The sequence below is a fragment of the Topomyia yanbarensis genome, chromosome 2 (assembly GCF_030247195.1).
Source record: "Topomyia yanbarensis strain Yona2022 chromosome 2, ASM3024719v1, whole genome shotgun sequence".
Lineage (NCBI taxonomy): Eukaryota > Metazoa > Arthropoda > Insecta > Diptera > Culicidae > Topomyia > Topomyia yanbarensis.
In genome coordinates, this window is record NC_080671.1 from 187,560,483 (window position 1) to 187,581,002 (window position 20,520).

At 38.6% G+C, this 20,520-nt stretch overlaps 1 protein-coding gene across 7 annotated transcripts in view; it reads right to left on the bottom strand.

The window, feature by feature from the left end:
• The window catches only part of LOC131682428 (protein split ends), a 283,675-nt gene extending 268,169 nt beyond the window's left edge, over window positions 1-15,506 (bottom strand). For 3 of the 7 annotated variants that reach the window (XR_009304083.1, XR_009304082.1, XM_058963878.1), the window contains exons 1-2: window positions 15,194-15,506; window positions 13,577-14,892 (exon numbers count right to left, since the gene is read on the bottom strand). Coding sequence is in view for 5 of the 7 variants with exons in the window: in XM_058963878.1 (XP_058819861.1) it covers window positions 13,577-13,659 (83 nt within the window). In the remaining 2 variants the exon portion in view is untranslated. Of the gene's footprint in view, window positions 1-13,576; window positions 14,893-15,148; window positions 15,167-15,193 lie in introns of those variants that run through there. The other 4 variants (XM_058963883.1, XM_058963881.1, XM_058963880.1 and 1 more) reach the window with 4 other exon arrangements.
• Between the last annotated feature and the right edge of the window lie 5,014 nt (window positions 15,507-20,520).

Consider the following 20,520-nt stretch of genomic DNA (forward strand, 5'->3'; position numbering starts at 1 on the left):
AATTAAACAATCGCTGCGGGTGTCATTCGATTTTCAGGAAAGTCTTACAAATTTCGAGAGATCCTTAGAACTCCGCACAGTTTGGAAGAAACTCAGGTCAATCGCAGTTTTTGGTCAAACTCCAGAGTATTTGAATGAATTTTTGGTCGCATTGAATTTAAGAAAATATCTCAAATTTCAGAGAATTTTTCGCATATTCTACAGAACTCGGGTTAACGCTACAAACTTCCAAAATGGCTTCTAAGATCTTGATCAAAATCATAAACATGTATGAACAATTCGTGAAGCATCAAATATATCTCGATGACCAGAAAACCTTTCAAACATCGGTGTCGGTTACTACGAACCGCAAGTATCATTTCATGGATCTCACAGTTGTCTAAACATTTCAACGCAGCACTTCGATAAAAAAAATTACCAATTTAGGAAAGTCTATCGAACACCCCAAAAGTTCTGCGAGTTGCGGCGTGTCCCACAAGCATAGAGAAAAGTTTTTCTAATTCCCAGGAAATCTACAAACTTTGGAGTAGTTTTTTGAACATCAAGCTAAATTTTGGAAATTTTCTACGGTACTCTAGAGCAAAAATAAAATGATTTTTGCTAATGGATCTCCGAAAATTATGCACATAACATTTGAATGCTGAGTTTAGTAATATTTTATCCGCCACAAGGTTCTACTACTACTCACAGAGCGGAACAAATGCAGCTATGCGAACATGATTAAACAAAGTATCGATAATATCGTACATTTCACACAAAAAAAGTTCGAAAAATTGTTCAGAAGAAAAGAGTGACGCGTACAGCAATATCTTCTGGGATGTTTTATAATGATCCAAGGCCATCATTGCGGTGAAAATCATAGTGATTAATTGATTAAATTGATTGAGATATTTGTTAAATAAATTATGTTCGAAAAATAAGATGAAATATACAGAAGTTCAAGACCGTTGTTTGTGAATGACCCCTGGAAAACTTGTTTATATTACGTTCACACTACGAGTTAAAACGTGTTTTAACGCTATTTTGATGACGTTTTTCTTGTTGCTAATTGTTATAACATGTTTTAACTCTGTAGTGTGAACATGGTATTAGCATAGCTTCTTAAATATCATAGATAGAGCTTCAGCAAATTCCAGAAAGTTATTTGTCTTGTCAAGATATGCATTTTTCCAGAGAAGATCATTGATCTATCTCTTGCGGCTTAGAGGTTATCGGGTAATATTTGATAAAATTAGCGAAAACTTAAAAAATTATAGCTTTTGAACGGCCAAAAACTGAAAACTAGCACTATTTTTGGGTCATCCAAATATAACGAACTATATCTTCTAAAGCGTTTGAAGAAAATACTTAGTGTGTTCAGTAAAGTTGTCAAAATCTCAGCAACTTTTCCAAAGAAATCAGCTCATTTCTACTACAAAAAAACCTATTGAACAATCTCACTTTTAGGATTATTCATAAAATTTATATCAACAAATGACACACCTTGCTAATTTTGATAAGTACCACGAAAACACTACTGACGTAAACTTAGCCGTGTTAATGTATAAAACCAATCACTATTTGAAACACTATATTTTCCAAAATTACAGATCAACCAATGATATAATATAGAAAGCTGTCCATATTGGCAATTCAAACCTTTTTAACAAACCCAACTTGTCAGGTTGATATTTAACCTTCTGTAGGTGTCTTGCCATCAATACAGAGCATTTAAGGTGTCAATCAAACAAGGAAAAGTTATGAATATATGTGCTGAATTTCCTTTTCGCCTTATCATTCGATACTTGATGGTCGACGAGTAGTGTACGGACGTACGTACCTAAATGATTCTCACAAACAAACGGCCAATAATTTGCGCAGTACTGTACGGAACAAACAGATTCTTGCGTGATTTGGGAAATAAACGTAACAATTGTATAGTAGATTCCGTAGAGGATACGATTACCGTAAATTTTGATAGAAATGATTTTGTAAAAGCATTAATTAGCCGTGCTTTGATTGGTGTTTTACTTGTTAGCGCCGCCTTTTTGACGATGAACCACATCTGAGATAGGTAAAACGAATTGTCTATAGGAAAATGTCAGTTTGCATTTGATTATCGTTAAAATCAGTTCGTTTGTCGCCGACGACCCGCTTCGTTAGTTCCTGGAAGGAATACTCCCCGTTAGCAGCAACAAATAAAGGCGCTCTCGAAATTGCCTCCACCACTAGACGTGTACAGAAGTCGCATTGTTTTTGCAAGGAAACGGCGATATAATCACAACAAACGGTACTTATTAGGACCACAAAATCGTTCTCAGAAGAATTACAAATCAAATTTCCCTCTTATCGGGTTAGTTATTTTCTCCGAAAAATGTGCGATAAAAGAAATAAACTGACCAAATGGACGGAAGCAAGAAAATACCTACAAAAATTTGAATCAGAAAAGTGACATTGACGGAAAAATGCTTCGATCGTTTCTAAGTGTTTGGCAACTGAAGTTGCCGATTTGATTTCCAACGTCAATTATTTGCGCGGTGCTGTACGGAACAAACAGATTTTTGCGCGATTTGTTGAAAAATAATCAAAATAATTGTGTAGTAGATTCCGTAGAGGATACGATTTGTTATCTTTTGTGTGTAGTCCTAAATAAGTCGATGGCATTACAGGATGTATCCACGAATAACATGGCTGGCTCACAAAAATGGTCGCATTTTTAATGTCATCGTGGTCGTGTTTTGTACACAACCTTTTAATTTATTGGAATATCATTCACATAAATTCGATATGGGCTCTATTCGTATCGTTCCGGAAGATCCGGAATCGGCTCTAGAAGACTATGGTTTCCTCGAAAGTTTTTTTTAGAAGTATTATTGCAAAGAAATTGCATTTGTGACCGGAACAAAGACCCTATATGTGAACTGGACAATTCTACGCCGGATCATCCGAAAGGTCAATGGGTCTCTGTCCCAGTCACAAGTACGAATTTATGCGAATGATATACCCTTATACGTTTTCGAAAATATATCAAAGCTCTAAGACAAGGTTTATTAATTGACCAGCTACTCCGATATTCCAGATCTTCTGGAAAATCATTATGTGGCCATTTTTCTAGTCATGACTGCGAATTTATGCCAATACAAGAGATATTTTTGAAAAAACTTCAGAGCTCTAGAGCTAGATTAATGAATTGACCAATTATACGAATGTTCCGGATCTTCCGGACGATTTTACCGTAGAATCCAGGGCCAATAGTTGATGCAGTGTTAATAGTATTTTAGACGGGATTTTATATAAACTTTCAAGTTCATTACAAATTTTTGGGATCAGTTTCATTGATTGACGACATTGTCATTTGTTCAACATTATGAGATATACAATTATTCCGCTGGAATCGGTATAGGAAACAAAATCCGTGACGTTCAAAATCGGTTGTAGAATGTACAAATTTGTTATATATTTTAATATTTTAGTTTGTGTTTATTATTAGTATTCTGTCAATAAATCTGTGATTTATGATGACTGTTCTGCATAGAATGATAAAAAGTTAATTCGTATTATTCGCGAAACAAAACCTTTAAAATTCGACGACGAAGGAAATACTCGTAGGGGAACTGTGGGTAAGACGGACACACATGGTTATTTTAGGGATATAACATTAAAACTTCAATTGTATTGTATGTGTACCCTATCATTATGAGTAACCTTGAATTATGAAACACTTAGTCCTTGAATACTGCTAAACATGCACAATTTAAGCAAATATTGATAATTAGTAGTGAAGTTTCGTGCGGATGTAATTTTCAAGTTTCCGATTTTAAGGTTTATCGACGAAAAAATCAATTCATTCGCTGATTTTTTCCTTTATTTCGATAAAATAACTTTTAAGTGACATCTTCATGGAAAATAACAGGTAAGTTTATTTATGCTTGAATGAGTACAAACGTTGAAAAAATATGTGTACTGATGGGGCAAGATGGACATTCTTGATTGATGGTATTGATTCGTCCTTATATGAATGTCTCGCGTGTAAAAACGAAATTCTAGCAATCAAACGTGGATAACCATCCAGTTAACTAAAGTCTCCCATGCAGTAGACTGCAGGATGTGCGTTAATGTGACCGAGACTAAGTACCGAATTCCTAGAACATGGAAATGGTACACGATTTTGTGCAGGTCCCATACTATGGCTGTGTGTAATCGAGAAACTGATGTTTACAATTACGCATTTAATATATATCCTTTCAGTTTCGTATAAGTGATTCTGACTGATCATTTGAACTGATTATACAGCTCTCTTTATGACAACGGCATAAATGATATTAGAAAATACACCACTTGCTTCATTATTTACGTTATTTTTCACTTCGATTTGAACGTATATATTAAGAAGAATTACAATCCATTCAAAACCTTCGCTAGAAACAGTAAATTTTAATATTTTGTATTGTGATCATCCTTTCGGCAACATGTCCGTCTTACCCCCCCCCCCCCCCCCCCATATGTCCGTTTCACCCGCAGTCTGGAAAAAGTGAAGATATTTCTTCGTTTTTCAGTTCTTTAAAAAATGATACTTGTTGATTTTTGTAACACAATCCCTCTTGGGCACTCGAAAGCCAACATATGGAGCTACAACATAGAGTATTAAATGTTGACATAAAACATTCTCTTACTATGTTATTTTTCAATCTATCCTTAATATGTCCGTCTTACCCCCAGTTCTAATTTGTTGGAAAACAGCTACATATAGCCAAATCAAGCTACCGTAAAAAAATCCCGTCCTTTAGCAAGTACCCGCAGTCGCGGTCCCACATACGCGTTTCATAAACTTCACTCCTACTCAGCTGCAGCCGCGACGCGATGATGAATGTTTCGCGAGCACCACCAGTCTGCGACTAGATCTGGCAACTCTGCACCTGTACCGATGTGCGCTGCTTTCCGGACGGTAATTTCAAGCCGTCTATAACCTCGCTACAGCCAGGCAGGCTGTGTGCATGTGTGACATACCATACCACCACCACCACTGCCACACTGCTACTACTTTGCTAGCTATACACGAAGCTGCGATTTTGTTGTCCTGTCTCGTTCACTCTTTCGCCTCGAGCTCGGGCCGCAGTGGAAAAGTTTTCAACGATTCTAAACTGCCAGAAGAGTGCGGCGCTGATCGGGGCCGCCGCTGCTGGCCTGTGTTGGCGTGACGTGTGCGGGAGAGATAAAGTTGAATGAAACAAAAAAGTTTTGAGAGGTCACTTCGGTAGATGGGGCTGGTAGAGGAGAGTAAACTCGGAAGAGAGGAAAGGGAGCACTTTTTATTGTACACACACTTCACGTAGGTAAAGGCTGGGCTGAATATGGCAGCAGCAACAGAAGGCAGCGTGCAAGCAGACGAGAAAGATGAGGTGAGGTCGTTCTTTTTACTTGTACGGTTGGTGTTATTTTACTTTTTATCTGTACTGTTCTCTTTCGCTCTGTTGCCTCATCATCCTCTTGCCATACGAAATTGTACGTGGTTATATACTGCTCCGTTCTTATTATTCCCATTCGCTGTGTTTGGTTTTCCTGTCGCCTTTGCTGTTCTCTATCTTCACTTCTCTAATCCTCTTCCGTCTTCTGACGTTGTGCATCAACTTGATTCTACTGCTTTCCTCGAGCGTCTTCTTGTTCGTACCGTTTTTGTTGTTGCTTCTTTCGTGGGATCCCACTGTGGAGTGCGCGATATTATTATTATTGAATTTTATTGTGCGATTCGGAGCGAGGAGAGTATGTAGTTCGTTTGGGCTTCTTTTTCCGGGTTTCGATTCCATTCCAGACCGCGGCTACAGCCCACGGCACCCTACCACCAGGAGGGTTGGTACTATAATGGCTTCACGAACTCAGGACTGCCGAGCTGTTGGTGGTAATGATGCCTGCAGAAGCGGGACCAATGTGGATGATGACAGCGAGCTGGAACGAGTCACGGAGGCTTACTTCAACTAGAACATGTAGCAGAGCAATAGTGCTTATTTGGATGTATGTAGTGGAATTTGTGGCTCGTAATAGTTGCCCAATTCCGCAAAAATGTATCTTAGGGTTTCCTGTATCATTTCATTAGTGATATCGAAGCAAAATGTAGCTATCTTCTATGTTGTAGGATATTGGATGAAACATACAGTATGAATACTAAGTTCAATTGAAAAAGACGAAAATTAACCCATTATAACCCAGCTTATGTTAAAACTTTTGGTAATTTATAAAATACTTCATGATCCCTCATATTATGCCGAATTAAGTATGGGAAAAATAATATAACACCACTTTGGAACGTTTTGGTGCAAAAAAACTAACGTATGCGATTTCATACGCTGGGCTGATAGGGTATCATAAAATCTTTACAGAGAAAATTCGGCTATTATCCTTATATTTAGCATAAAATCGAGTAATATCTTCAACCTTGCGAGATCATTCATTTAGCAGCTTTTTTGAATGATTTTAACACTTCTCTCCTCTCTCTTGCAGTTTCGTCTCATGTTTGGTTCGTTGCATCAAACTATCTTTCCCTCAAACTTTCAAAATTATCATTTACATGAAAAATATTGTGGTTGATTCAACGTTAAATTCAGCGAGAAAGTTGTGAATCCCCTTCGGGTCCTAAAGAGGAAATAATTTTACCTTAGGAAAAAAGATACCGGTTCAGCCTAGCGCATGAAATTTCATACCTTGAAATACCAGCAGAATTTTCGCAAATGTCTCACCAATTTCTTTCAATTTTTTCGCACTGAGCCACATCTTTCATACCTCTTATGGTCATTCGTTCTCAATCCGAAACAACAATTAGTGATTTGGGAGAGAAATTTAATACACTGTAGACCCTATTTTATCAGCCCCTTCCCCCGATTTTATCAGCTTTTATCAGTTTCATATGAAAATTGATAGTTGGTAGTTTGATGGGCTCTAGCAGACAAACCAAGTTGATTTCGACCAAATCCTTTCTTGGGCATATATTTCTTATCTTAGAGATCCGAAAAATGCAAAAATAAAAACATTTTTTTTTTTAATTTTGCACTGTCAGTCCCTCGTAAGGGGAAATTAAAGTAAATAATCAGAAAAGGTTGCGAGGCTATCTAAGGACCAAAGGAGAATATTTTAAGAGCTCGGTTTATTGAAAAGACAGAAAAATATACGTCCCGATTTTATCAATGTCCCTGTTTTATCAGTTTAAAATTCGCCAAGAAGCTGATAAAAGCGGGTCTTCACTGTAATATGTATTGTTGATATTTTGGTTTGATTCGAAAACACAATGGAATTTTAATAAAAAAAGATTACTGAGCATACACATATAAATTATAGAGTATTAATTAACGTTCACAGAAGACCAGAAGTTTGAAGATGCCTTTATTGTATAACAAGTATGATCCAGAAATGTGTTGTTTTTGCGTATGAAATTTCATACGCTGGGTCATGGGTTAAAAAATAGTATCTTAATCCACCTAGTCATGCAATTGCGTCTTTGTCATTATTTGACACTAGGATTCCATGATTGGTTATTTTCAGTATAAATTTGGTTCATGATTGGGAAGCTCGTGAGGAGTATATTCGAACGAAAATCGCCCTACACAATTCCTCTTTCTTAAAACATTGTATTTTGAATCATTTGGTCCCATTGGAAAGGAAGAAATATTACATATTGAACGGCGCCCTCAAACCAAGCTGGTTATGAGTTTAAGTAACTTTTTTGAAATGAAGTATTTTAAAGTTAGTTTTTTATCGAGTTTTCGTTCATTTCTCGAAAGTCTACGCAGTTAACTGCATCGTTTCAATAATTCAGATAATTCGACTGAAAAAGCTGCATAATTTGTTTCTTAGCGTAATAGATTTATGTATCCCACTTGTTTCTATGTGTTTGGGTTATTGAACTTGGATATTCTTATCTCATTTTCTCTCTATCTAACGGACCATTCAAAAAATTACGTAGCGCAAAAATTGCCCAAATCTGACTCCCCCTCCCCCCATGTAACAAATTTGCACCATTTTATTTATCCCCCCTCCCCTATTACGTAACGAATACCTCAAAAAAAAAATTTTTTTTTCTTCGGTGGAAACGTGTTACGTAACGTTTTAACTTACCCCTTATGTCACAATTTGTCGTACCCGCTCTCCCCCTAAAAGTGTTACGTAATATATGAATGGTCCCTAACCCTAATCGAAAAAATGTTACTTGTCTCTTTTGCTTTCACCGGAAAGCTAAGAATTTGTTTATCCCTTTATGGGCAGAGAGCAGGTTTCATATATCCTTGACCTGACGGACGAAGCTATGATGCCTTGAATACAGGCAACGAAAATCCAAGGCCGTCATTGAAATGATAAGTTCTGTGTTTGAGATTCATTTCCCTCGGTTGCCAGACTTAGAATACCTGTAATTATTGCGCGTGACTTTGTATGTGTGAGTCTATTCGTGAGTCCTGTGGTGGTGTGCGTTGAAGATGTCAGTTTGGCGTTCAAGTCCAAGGATGCACATCTTTCTAGGTTGCGTGTGTGTTCATTCATTGCGTAATAGTGTGATCGCGAAGGACTCGAGCGTTTGTAAGTTAACGTAGTTGTGGCTTGCCCTAGCGTGTATGTAACTTCACGGGCATAAGTTCCATTTTATATTCGTGGCCAGTCGCATATTCGTGCGTATTCTTGAACGATCGCGCGTGGACCGTGAATCTGATGCTTAATTTTAAGTGTATGGTAGAGACGCTACAAGAGAGTTACTTTCCTCATATCACTGGACGAATTTCACGCTAAATCGTATTCAGAGCACCCTCTCATATGAAACTTTCTGTACATGAAGACTTTGTCGCAAAAAGCCACTTTACATACTTTGTTTTTCCATAAATGAGTGTCTTTTGAAAAGGGTAAAACTTTTTTTACCGTTTTTTTTTTCAAATGGCTATAGTCTGAAAATGACACATCCTATAAAAAAATGTTGTAGGAGTGATTTTCACAAAGTTAGTTAAATTTTTGAATAAAAATGTGGAAAAAATTCTTCATCGCCTCCTACACTGAAAAAGAATCGATTTTAAAAATTTAAAATCGATTTACAAAAAAAACATCTTTGATTTGGATGAAATTTTGTTCCAAGATAGATATTCCCTACCTATTGTCAAAAATTTAAGCTGGGCACTTTCAAGGAAAAAGAAGTTATTTAAAAAAAAACTTTTCCTTGTCCAAACTGAATTTTTTTGGCGTATTTTTATCAAAAACTAAACCAATAAGTCATAATCATTTCAGAATCCAATTTCCCAACTGCTAGGTTGCCTGATACATGCAAAAAGTATCAGTAACGAATTTGGTATATATTCATAATAAACTTGAATGAGGGCATAAATAAGCCATTTAACATCGTCGATATATACGAGATTAACTAAATACCGCTTGGCCGTGTATGAAGAAGTATCTTGTCTATGTACCCACTCGGGAAGTATAGATTGATGGTGTAGTCTCCAACAAGGGCCTTAATTGCGAAGTATGGGGTTCGCTCCTTCAATAACCCTTTGCTACGGCCAGTGAAAATAAGGGTTCGCAAGCAATTGCGTTCAGGAAAAATTAACGAGTATATGAAAACAACTTGTTTTGCATCAGCCTCATTTCGAACCATTCGCCGAATCTGCTCTTCCAAACTTTGATCTTTTGGACGAAGCTAGTCTACCTGTTCGCATGCATGTATCAGGCAACTAGAAGTTGGGAAATTGGATTCTAAGATAATCATCTTTTATTGGTTTAGTTTTCGATAAAAATACGCTGAAAAAAATTCAGCTTGGGCAAGGAAGTTTTTTTTAAAAAACTTTTTTTCCTTGAAAGTGCCCAGCTTAAATTTTTGACGGTAGATAGGAGACATAATTATCTACCTTGGGACAAAATTTCATCCAAATCAGATATTTTTTTTGCAAGTCGACTTTAAATTTTTAAAATCGATTTTGTTCAGTGTACTAGTCGATGTAGAATTTTTTAATATTTTTATTCAAAAATTTGACTTTGATTTTGTGAGTTTTTTTTTCGGATTTGTCATTTTTAAACTATAGCCATTTGAAGAAAATTGGTTAAAAAAGTTTGACACTTTTCAAAAGGCAGTCTAGATAATTTTTGGAAAAACAAAGTATGCAAGTGATTTTTGTGACAAAGCTCTCATATACAGAAAGTTGCATTAAAATCTGAAAGGGTGCTGATGATTGCAATTATGATTGCGTTTGTGACCAGGTTGTTGTTATCGCGAAGGCCACGAGCGTCTGTACGTATTTAAACGAATATGCAATTAATTGCGTTAGCGAGTGTTAGTATGAATCTAATTTGGGATATAGTAATAAAAGGAATCATTGCATTATCATAAAGAAGTTAAGATGCAAAGGGATTGATTAGAAGTGTATAAATTGGCCGATACTAGAAGTACAACGAAAATAGACTAACGAAGTAGAAGAGAACACATGCAACATGCAATCAACCCGAGCAAAGTCGAACATCAAACTTACAACAAGTAGAAATCATATTTTGATGATACTATCAAATTGAAATCTTATTTTGCTATCAGATTTAGATTTTTTAAACATGACATCAAATTTTGATCTCATTTTTCTATCCTTGTTTCTTAGAAGAATTTTCTATACTTATATTTCTTTGGTGAAATATCAAATCGAATACATATTTTGTTAGCAAAAAAAAATCAACATCTCAATGAGCTTTCAATTTACTCTCACTGATAGCAGAATTAGTATTCTGTTTGATGTCATAGGGCAATTTTGCTGCTCTCTATTTTGATCTTTTAACCGTTAAAACGACATCAACCTGAGTAATCGTTTGCCGGACATCACAATATCAAGTTTAGTTTTCAATTTGTTGTCAAACTCTGCTCGGGAAACTACTATAACTCGTCTAAATGCAGCAAATGGCACTTATTTATCATTAACGAAATTGCATTCCGTTAGATTTGTATCATGCTATGCTGATGGATGATCCACGTGCATTGCAAACCCTGATCCAATTTTCCCGAATGGATAGAATCGAATAGACAAATAAAACACCGGAAGGATTATTCACTTTTCTATCATATACGCCAATTCTGCATCTGTTCCCTGGGCCAGCTGTCGCAAATATTTAGATTTACACAAACAGATCGACACATAACAATTGTACACCAGTACACTAAACACTACAATTATAGTGAAGACCTGATTTTATAAGGACCCGATTTTATCAGCTTTTTGACCCAATTTTATCAGCTCCATATGAAAATTGATAGTTGGTAGCTTGATGGGCTCTAGCAGATGAACCAAGTTGGATTTGAGTAAATCCTTTCTTGAGCGCATTTTTCTTATCTTAGATTTTTATTAATTTTGCGCTGTCAGACCCCCTTAAGGGAATCTTAAGGTATCAAATCAGGAAAGTTTATGAGGCTATATCTAGGAACCAAAGAAGAATATTTTAAGAACTTCGGTTTCTTAGAAAAAAAATATATGTCCCGATTTTATCAATGTCCTGTGCCTAAAATTCACCAAGGGCTGATAAAAACGGGTCTTCACTGTATTACATTACAACCACTAATAGGCCTAGTTTGTTGTATTTTTTTTTCGATAGCTTGTGCACGATGTCGATTGATAAATGGACACACAATGAGCCCCGTTCACGAACACTGCCATCAAACTGTGGAACAATATCTGCCCACAGCAAAAATCAGCCAGTCGACCACGCCAGCGCGCACAAGCTAATGGTTGAGTGTTAGTATGGGCAAGTGTAGAGTATGAGGAAACACAAAACATAAAAAAGGCCCATGATCCTGTCGAGTATAGCAGACAGGGACGGACGCATTATGGCTGACAAGCTGAACATTTCAGTCGACGCATACGAGCCAGATGGCGAAACCGGTGCGACTGTCGTCCTTATTAGTTTGGCCGGTTACGACAGTCCTCTCGGCAACCTCAATGCACCACTATCGATGCGTACTGCAATAAGGATCTTAAAGCAATGTTATGTGAGAGGTTCTTTAGCAATGATGCACGCAATATGATTTTTGGAATACCGTCAAACCCCTTAACCTAGGAGAGGGAATTAAAAATACATTAATTTTTATAACAAATTTGCGTTTCAATGCATATCGCCTTTAAATTTAATGTCTGTAATTTCTCTTCACTTAGCCATTGAATTTAGTAGCGCTTCTCTCACGACAAAGGTTTCAATTAAGCAGAAACAATCATCGTACTCTACAGTTTTTTTTTTAAATTGTACAATTATTATCGTTTTTTGCCAGAACAAGGAAACGAGAAAAAATAAATTGAGCGCTCGTTTTTGAAAACTATTCGATTCAATTAAATATTAACACTTCTAGTAATCTGCTGTTACGAGCTCCAGTTGCATATTTGGCAAACCAAGATTTTTCGAATAAAATAAATTATAAATTTTTTAAAAATTATCTTGGCAACCGGCTGCCTAGAACAATTCAAACATGATGATACACATGGTTGGCTAACTAAAAAAATGCTCATCGCGTGATATACGTCAAGCTGCATCAGATTTACATTAATCTTTAAATCAAAGATCTGCCTGCTACTAATTTCTATTGAGTTAGCTAAAATCGTCTGGTAAAGGTAAAAATAAAAGAAATCAGGTTTCACGGTTACCGCCAAGAATTATTTGCCAGAATTTCTAATGCACAGGGTGAGCTCACCATTTTCTTAAAAAAAGGTGCAATTTTATCCTCCCCTGAAAATCTTGGTCAAATTTAAAGTCAAGTTAAGTTGGCTGTGCAAAATATCAATAACATTTTTTTTCATTTTCCTGATTTATTTAAAATCATACCTTGTTCCTGAAGTATTTTTCGTCTCATAGGTCTGGAGAATCCGTACTTCCCGGTAACTCGATTTGTAGACATCTAAACTCCATCCACAATGGACCATGCCAGTCGAAGGCCACAGGCCTAACACGATCCCGCACCATCAACTTATTGAAATATTAGATTTTTTAAAAACGTTTTCTGTTCTTATATGATCATTCATACATTCTGTAAATCAATAGGGATACACGAGTTTTAGTTTTTTGTAATGTCATTACTGAGCAGTAATGTCACTTTCAATGATCGTGTAAGGCGAGTAATAACGGAATTTTCATCATGTAAGGGACCCTAATAGATCACCCATGTTTCAGACAAGAAACATAAACCACCGTCCCACTCGGACAAACAATGTGCATTTATCCTGCATATTCGATTCTCCAGATGTCGGTACCTAGCTATTCATATCAACACAGAAACAAGCAGATTACCAAATTGTTCGATGGCTCATTGTTTCAGCACCGCCTGAAGATGCTTATCTCATAATGTGATATTCATAACGGAATATTGTTGATGAACTAAATAAAAGAGACAATCTTAGGAAAGATTTTGGCCAATTTATAAATGCGCCCTTATGCACCATGTCATATCAAATTCTTTAAGTGGTACCTTTTCTTAAAAAGTGTACTTTTGTTTAGATTTTGAGTCTGTTTAATTTATGATTGTTTTTTTATTCATACAAATTTTTCATATCATTAAAGATCACAAAAAATGTTTTTTCAAAGATAATTTTCAACCATATAACTATATGGAACTCACCTTTTAAAGTGCTCGCGTATTCTGTCCTCTCGTACCGTTTCGGGCAAGTTTCCAACCCAAAGATGTCGAGTCTCGCGTACCATTGTGCCTCAGGTGCTTCATGGAGGCGACTTTTCCGTTCGGGGGCCGTCAGCCCACACTGAAGCAAGCTTGCAATTTTCCTCGAAACAAAAATCACTATTAACCACACTTACCGGCCACACACAAATCGAGCAACTGGATGGGGAATAATATACTAGATAGGTGACGATCGATTTTGCACACAACACGGATTATTCGCGAAATTCGGACGCGTGTACGCGGCGTCGGTTTTAAGACCGGGTACCGGGATCGATGGAGGATCTGGACTACCACGGACGGCGGAAGCTGCGGCCACACACGGCGATCAGCTAAACTGTTACATCATCTCCCGCACGGTGACGACTCGTAATGGACGCCGCAGAACACCCGGAAACATTGTAAAGTTGAGAAACGCTCGGCAACAGATAAACTTTGCTGAAATTCAGAACACAATTTGTTGAGCTCCTTGGTGACACTGGAACACGTTTCGTTAGCCGCCGAATTACACCAACAGGAAATCACTTCTTAGCATAAACACTTTCCTAACAAACCCGAGATATAGGTTTCGAAAGAGATGTTCCAAGAACGCTCTTTCTTACCTAACTATTCACGCACCCGAACTGCCGATCAGGAAAAGAACTTATTACATGTTTGCACTGCTGCTTTTGGCTATATTTTCCTTTATTCTCCGGGAAATATTTATTCACTAACAAGCGAAAACCGGAGATTCTACTTCTTCCACTGTTGAGAAGAGAAGCACTTGTTCACCAGAGGAAAACGCACTTTCTTTGACCACGGGACTTAGAGGTCAACGGAACAGCTCCATGTCCCCTCCCCCTGCAAGGGGAACTTCGGGGTTGGGCCCTCCTCTGCCAAACTCTAGGCTTTTGCGATGATTGAAATTCGGGATCCGTTCAAAGAAAATGACTCCAATAGTGCTACTCCGAACAGCGACAGAACAGTTTCTTTCCTGGTCGACGACGTTGAACTTCCTGAACTCGAGGGAAACTATTTACAAGAACTTTTTTTTATGCTCAAAAATACGCTAAATCGCGAGGGGAATTTTAACAATTTTTGACTTTTGAACTGAATGAAGATGAAATTTTCACTGACTTTTCGCTGCTTGATTTACCTTTTCTGCCTTCGAATTCACATACACTTTTTGGATCGTAAAATACAATTTTCTGTGTAAAACTGCCTTCAATCGTAGATTGGAAACACTCAACAATTCTGTTGTATAACAATTTTTAACAATCCTGTAAGGAACAAAATTTAGTAACACACGTTCAGTATCACTTGGCAAAAGTTGTTCCCCCGTCTGATCGTCGTTTTTCATTCGAAATGATCAAACAGAAAAACAAAGCTTTGTATTTGCGAAACTCGATAATCTGCTTAAAACAGTCAATAGTTTTTTGTACTGTGCACATTTTCCCTTGTAAGTAAACGGGTAGAATCGCGAACCGGAAACGGATTTTTAATCCAGTTTGTTTTTTTTTCAACGCAAAATGCCACCTCGTAGGTACACAGCATAAAAATAAATTTCCAGATAATTATTACACTTTTTCAAACTCGGTTGGTACTTCTACAAAATTTCCACACTATTTCGAAAGAGACATACGCTTCTTCTTATTCCACTTTTCGGTGTACTTTCTTTTTCTTCTTCCGCGGTATGCCTCTTTCTTTTGCTCCTTCCTTCAGTTACTATACTGCTCAAGAGCATTCGCGGCTATGCCTCGCACTATCTCTCTCGCTTTTTCACTGCTGCTTGCTTGAATGCTCCTATTTTCCTCCTTTCTGTTGGTGGATGATGATGGAAACAACGACGACAACGCGTTACATCGATGTCTACTCATCGCGTTCCTGAAGCTGACTGAGTGGCGGGCGCGCGCACACACCAAACGGCTCGGGTCAGCCATCGTTGAACACAGCAACACACGCCATCCACACATCGAAAGAACTGTAAATTCTGGCTCTACCATTAGTGTGAGCGAGAGAGGGATTAAATATGTATTCTTTCACTGCTCACCAATACCAACCGCTGCACGAGAACACGAGTCCAGAGCAACGGCACTGCTGGGAAAGCTATATGCGTGAGAGAGTTGAATTGTGCACATTTCGTACACGAACGAAAAGAGGCAAACGAAACGGAAGTTGCTTCGGTTTGCAAACGGTGACCGGTGGTGCCAGATTAATCGGTCGTAATCAATTTGCTACTGGTGGATTAGATTCATATCTTCTTCGGTTAAAGTTTTAACACCTGAACAAATGCAAAACGAATAAGAATTGCGACAAAATAGTGAAACTTTAATTTTTTCGATTTATTTATTTTTGATTCCGTAATGTTTGGTTAAATGGGTTTCCTGCCCCGCATCACCACAGTGGCACAACGCCGAACAAAAGATGGACTAAAGTCAAAACGTCGCCGTATCAGTTCAAATAGGACGGTTTTATGTAATTTTGGCACGCTAAATTCTAATTCGCTAAACAATTACTGTTGATTTGGGTGTCTTAGAAATATCTGTTTCATCGAAATTGTTTTTAAAATTTTTACAAATTATTTTTCGTGTGCTAAATCGTTTTTGATATAACACTTGTTAAAAAAAACTTCTTTACACATTAGGGTGGCTCAAAAATAATTATTTTATTGTGAAGGTTCAAATTTTTTTTTTATAGAAATTTTTGTGCACTGAATTACTTTTTTGGTTATAGAAATTACCTTAACTACTTATTAGGGTGGCTCAAAAGAAAATATCGGGTGTTTTTTGGGCCAATAAGCATACTGTCTAAATTCACTTTGAGAGGAAATTCTGGACAAACCATTAATCGGCGATTATAAGTCACAGCAACAAACGAAAGAGAATACTTTTCTCTTTCGTAAAATGTTAACATCCATTTTCGGCGAGTTACGGTTTGTCCGAAATTTTCTCTCAAACTGAATTTTGACAGCATACTTATTGGCCCTTCTCAAAAAACACGCGAGATATATTGTATTTCATATAGATTTTTTCAATAGCAATTATGGTAAGCTGAATTTGTTTTCCATTTGAAACGAAATGATGTCCATCTCATTATGATGCTTCAGAAATGATTATTTAGTTTCTACATATCACATAACGTGTGTTCGACTAATTTTAGAACCTTCAATTCAATAGTGGGTTACTTGATATGAAAACTACATTTTCTTTCATATTCAAAACAAAAAATTTGAGCGTCTTAGTAAAATGTTAAATCACATTCACAAATCAATAGGATGGTTAACGATTCATTTTCGAAGTTGTGTTTGATGTTACTTAGAGTTTTTATTTCATGACTTACGTAAAATAAATCGAAATCCCTTTTTTGCGTATATGGCTCATTTAAAAATAGACTTATTTTATTTGGGTAATATCGCGTACCCTTAAGATAAATCGGTAGTATACAGGTTCTGATCAAAATAGTTTTACCAAATGACTGGAACTCAACTGTGTTCACTCAATTTGACAGTTACTGCGTAAGTTTTCAATAAATAATCCCAGAAACATTTTATGGCATATTTCAATTGGTTGAATATATTTACTGAATTTTAAGCCTAACCAACTAAAAAACCATACTTTCCACTCGGCTCCTCTCTCTTGATTATTAATAAAACTTTCGTAGATCATGCTCTCAATGCTATTTGAAAGTTGTGAAAGTATTCGTGTCATTATATTAGCTATAAAGTGATTATTCAAATTTGATATCAGTAGTAACCATGCGGTCACAGTCGCAAATGAAAGGTACAACCTTCCCATCGGCTGCCATTTATTTTTTTTCATTGATTGGACTTCCGGTTCCGGTAACTCCGGAAGAATTGCGGAGTGCGGCCACCGAACAAATTCCCATATAAACTGGTACCACCATAATATCGAAATGATACAAAATTTGCTAAAATAGGTGCAAAATTACTTTGATTTGTCAGTCTAGATCAATAATGACTAACTAAAGTCGCTTGGACCACATTTGCCACCTACAATGGGGCAGGAACTGAAAAAACCTCAAAGGAGGGAGTAGAAAAAATATTTCAAAATCGAATTTGCATTTTTGATGCCAAATGTCTTTAAAATGCATGAAACGTCGAGATTTGACGCAATCGCGAAAATTCTTTTTTAAATTGACTTTTGAACTTTGACACATTTTTTGCCTTTCTCATATAGAAAGATTATGCAATCACTCCGAACATCGTCAACCTAAACCCGGCCGAGGGCTGTGTGTCATATACGATTCGACTTAGTTCGTCGAGATCAGAAAATGTCTATGTGTGTGTGTGTTTTTATATAATAAGGTTACGGTACGCCATACCTCAGTAATGAGGAAAAGCTTCAAAAGTCTGGCCTGTAGTGTATTGGCACTGTGTGGGACTCACGTTCGTGCCTAACCACTAAAAACAATCCTTACTTTTTATGCCCTTCTTCCCCACGGAACTACGTCATCGTATTACTTCGTGGGGAATCATTGTGCTTTCGTCGCTCCTCTTTTTTCTGCTCGATCTCGGAGCCTCACTTAGTTCATGGAGTGGCTCGACCTATGAGCTCTGATTTAACTCTCGACTCTTCTCTTGCTTCTTGTCTCCATATATTACGTCGTCGTTTAGTCTCGTTCCGGTGAGCCATTTAGGTGCTGATTCCTTGAGCCATTTAGATTAAGTTTCCGTGAGTTATTCAGCTCCCGGCCTTATCGCGCTCTACTTAGATAGTCCCCGGTGAACTCACCCTACTCCGACCGATAGTTCCCCGACGGAGGAATTTCCCCCGACACCGATACCCGCTTTCTTGAGCCATTTCGCCCCCAGCTTTATCGAGATCAACTCGGATATTATCCTACTCTGACTGAGAGTTCCCCGGCAACGGAATTTCTCTCAGTACCGGTGTTTGTTTCGTGAGCCAATTAGTTCCCCTTTGCGTCACGATTCTGTCGGGTAGTCCACGGCGGCGCATCTACCCTACCGTGAATTCCCCGGTGGTAGATTGCTCCCGATACCGATGTTCCTTTCTGTGAGCCATTTAGCTCCCCGCTCCGGCTGCTCAGTCTAGTCCCCGGCGGTGGACCTAGCTAACTCAACGGGCCAGCCAGTAGGTGCTGAGGTTCATCCAACGATTTCTAGTGGAGCGTAACTTCAGGTTCACTGGCGCCCCAACGACCCACTGCTAGCTATTCGACCCGGTCTACTCGGTCTAATCGCCGGCGGTGGATCTAGCCTACTCACGAGTTACCCGGTAGGGTGTCGAGGTCGGTCCGGCGATTCCGGTGAATCCTGACGTCTGGTACACTGGCACCACGACGACCCAAGCCCGGTGCTATGTCGCGTACTACCCAATTGGTCCCCGGTTATGGACCTAGTCTACACCGTCGGAGTTTTCCGCTGGTAGCATTTCACGTCCTCAGCCAGAGTGATGCAGATGGGAATCATCCCGGCAATAACGCATACCGGCTCAGAGGATATCGTTCTGTACGCACTCTTGACACTAACAGCCATTAGGCGAAACGTGCTTGTCAACTTCGTCCGGTTTCGCTTTGATTTCAGTGCAGCAGTCCAGGCCGGTATGCCATACCTCAGTATTGAGGATGAGACTCGTACTGCCTCTTGCTCCTCCGTGATTCGGCATGATCCGTGCCAATGCGTTAGTTATCCTCGCAGCCTTCTCACATACATGGTCGACATGGCTATTGTAATTTAACCGATCATCACACCCAGGTGCTTCATTGCACGCATCGATGGGACGGATTGTCCCCCGACGCTGATCTCAACACGCTGGATTTTTTCACGGTTGCTGACCAACACTACCTCGGACTTGTGGTGAGCCGGCTGCAACTTGACCTTAGCCAACCAGGTTTCCACGATACCTATTGTCTCTACCGTCAACATCTCCACCTCCTCAAGGGTCTCGCTCGTTATCGTCAAGGCAACATAATCTGAAAAGTCGACCATCTCCACTCCCCTGGGCAGTTCTAGTGATAACACTCCATTTTACGTTATATTCCAGAGCGTTGGGCCGAGTATTCCCGCCGTGACCCTAATCGACCTCTGCCCCATGTTCGTTTCGTACTCGGCTCTGAAAGTAACTTTTCAGAACCTAGCACAGATAATCCGGAACCTGCATTCTGTGTTGCGCTATGGCGGATGCCCCTCCAGCTAGCAATGTTGAATGCGTTCTTCACGTCTATCGTTACCGGTGCCCCCCTCCCCTATTCAACCGGAAAGTTATTAAGTAGTAAATGAGTGTTTGGGACCGTGGATAAAAGGCGGAGCTAATGTCCTGGGAAAATTATCGGATCGATGTTTTTTGAGGGAATTCCCTCATAGTGTTATGTCTGTTAGTCTGTGCTAAGAGGTATTGCCTCTTCATTGCAGATACGAACGCAGGTATTATCCAGTTAAGCTCAGCCGGAAATGAACCGGAATTCCGGCTGGTTCCAGCTCGTATTCCGGCTCCAGTGACACAACCGATTCTAACTAGTATGCGAGCTGGAACCAGACAGAATTCCAGTTTCCGGCTGAACTTTACTGGGTACTGGTTTCCAGTTTGCAGGAGAAGTATACGTACCGGGGGGACCACCACTCGAAGATCACTAATTGGCCTGGATTACGCCAATGTCGGGCACAGAATCAAAAGTCCTGAAGGTAGGCGAAACGAACCGATCGCCGTCAATACCCGCTTGGAGTGGACGCTTTACTGCAATTGTACCGGTAACGCAGACGCCGGCGAATACGTAAACTTTCCCGCTGTGGGAAGATATGAGCTGGAGAATGATAATGATCTTCATAAAGCGATGAAATCTTACTTCGAGCTGGATAGCATGGGAGTCATCAAACCAAACAAGCTGCTTTTCTCTCAGGACGATCAACGGGCTAAATCATTGTTAGAACC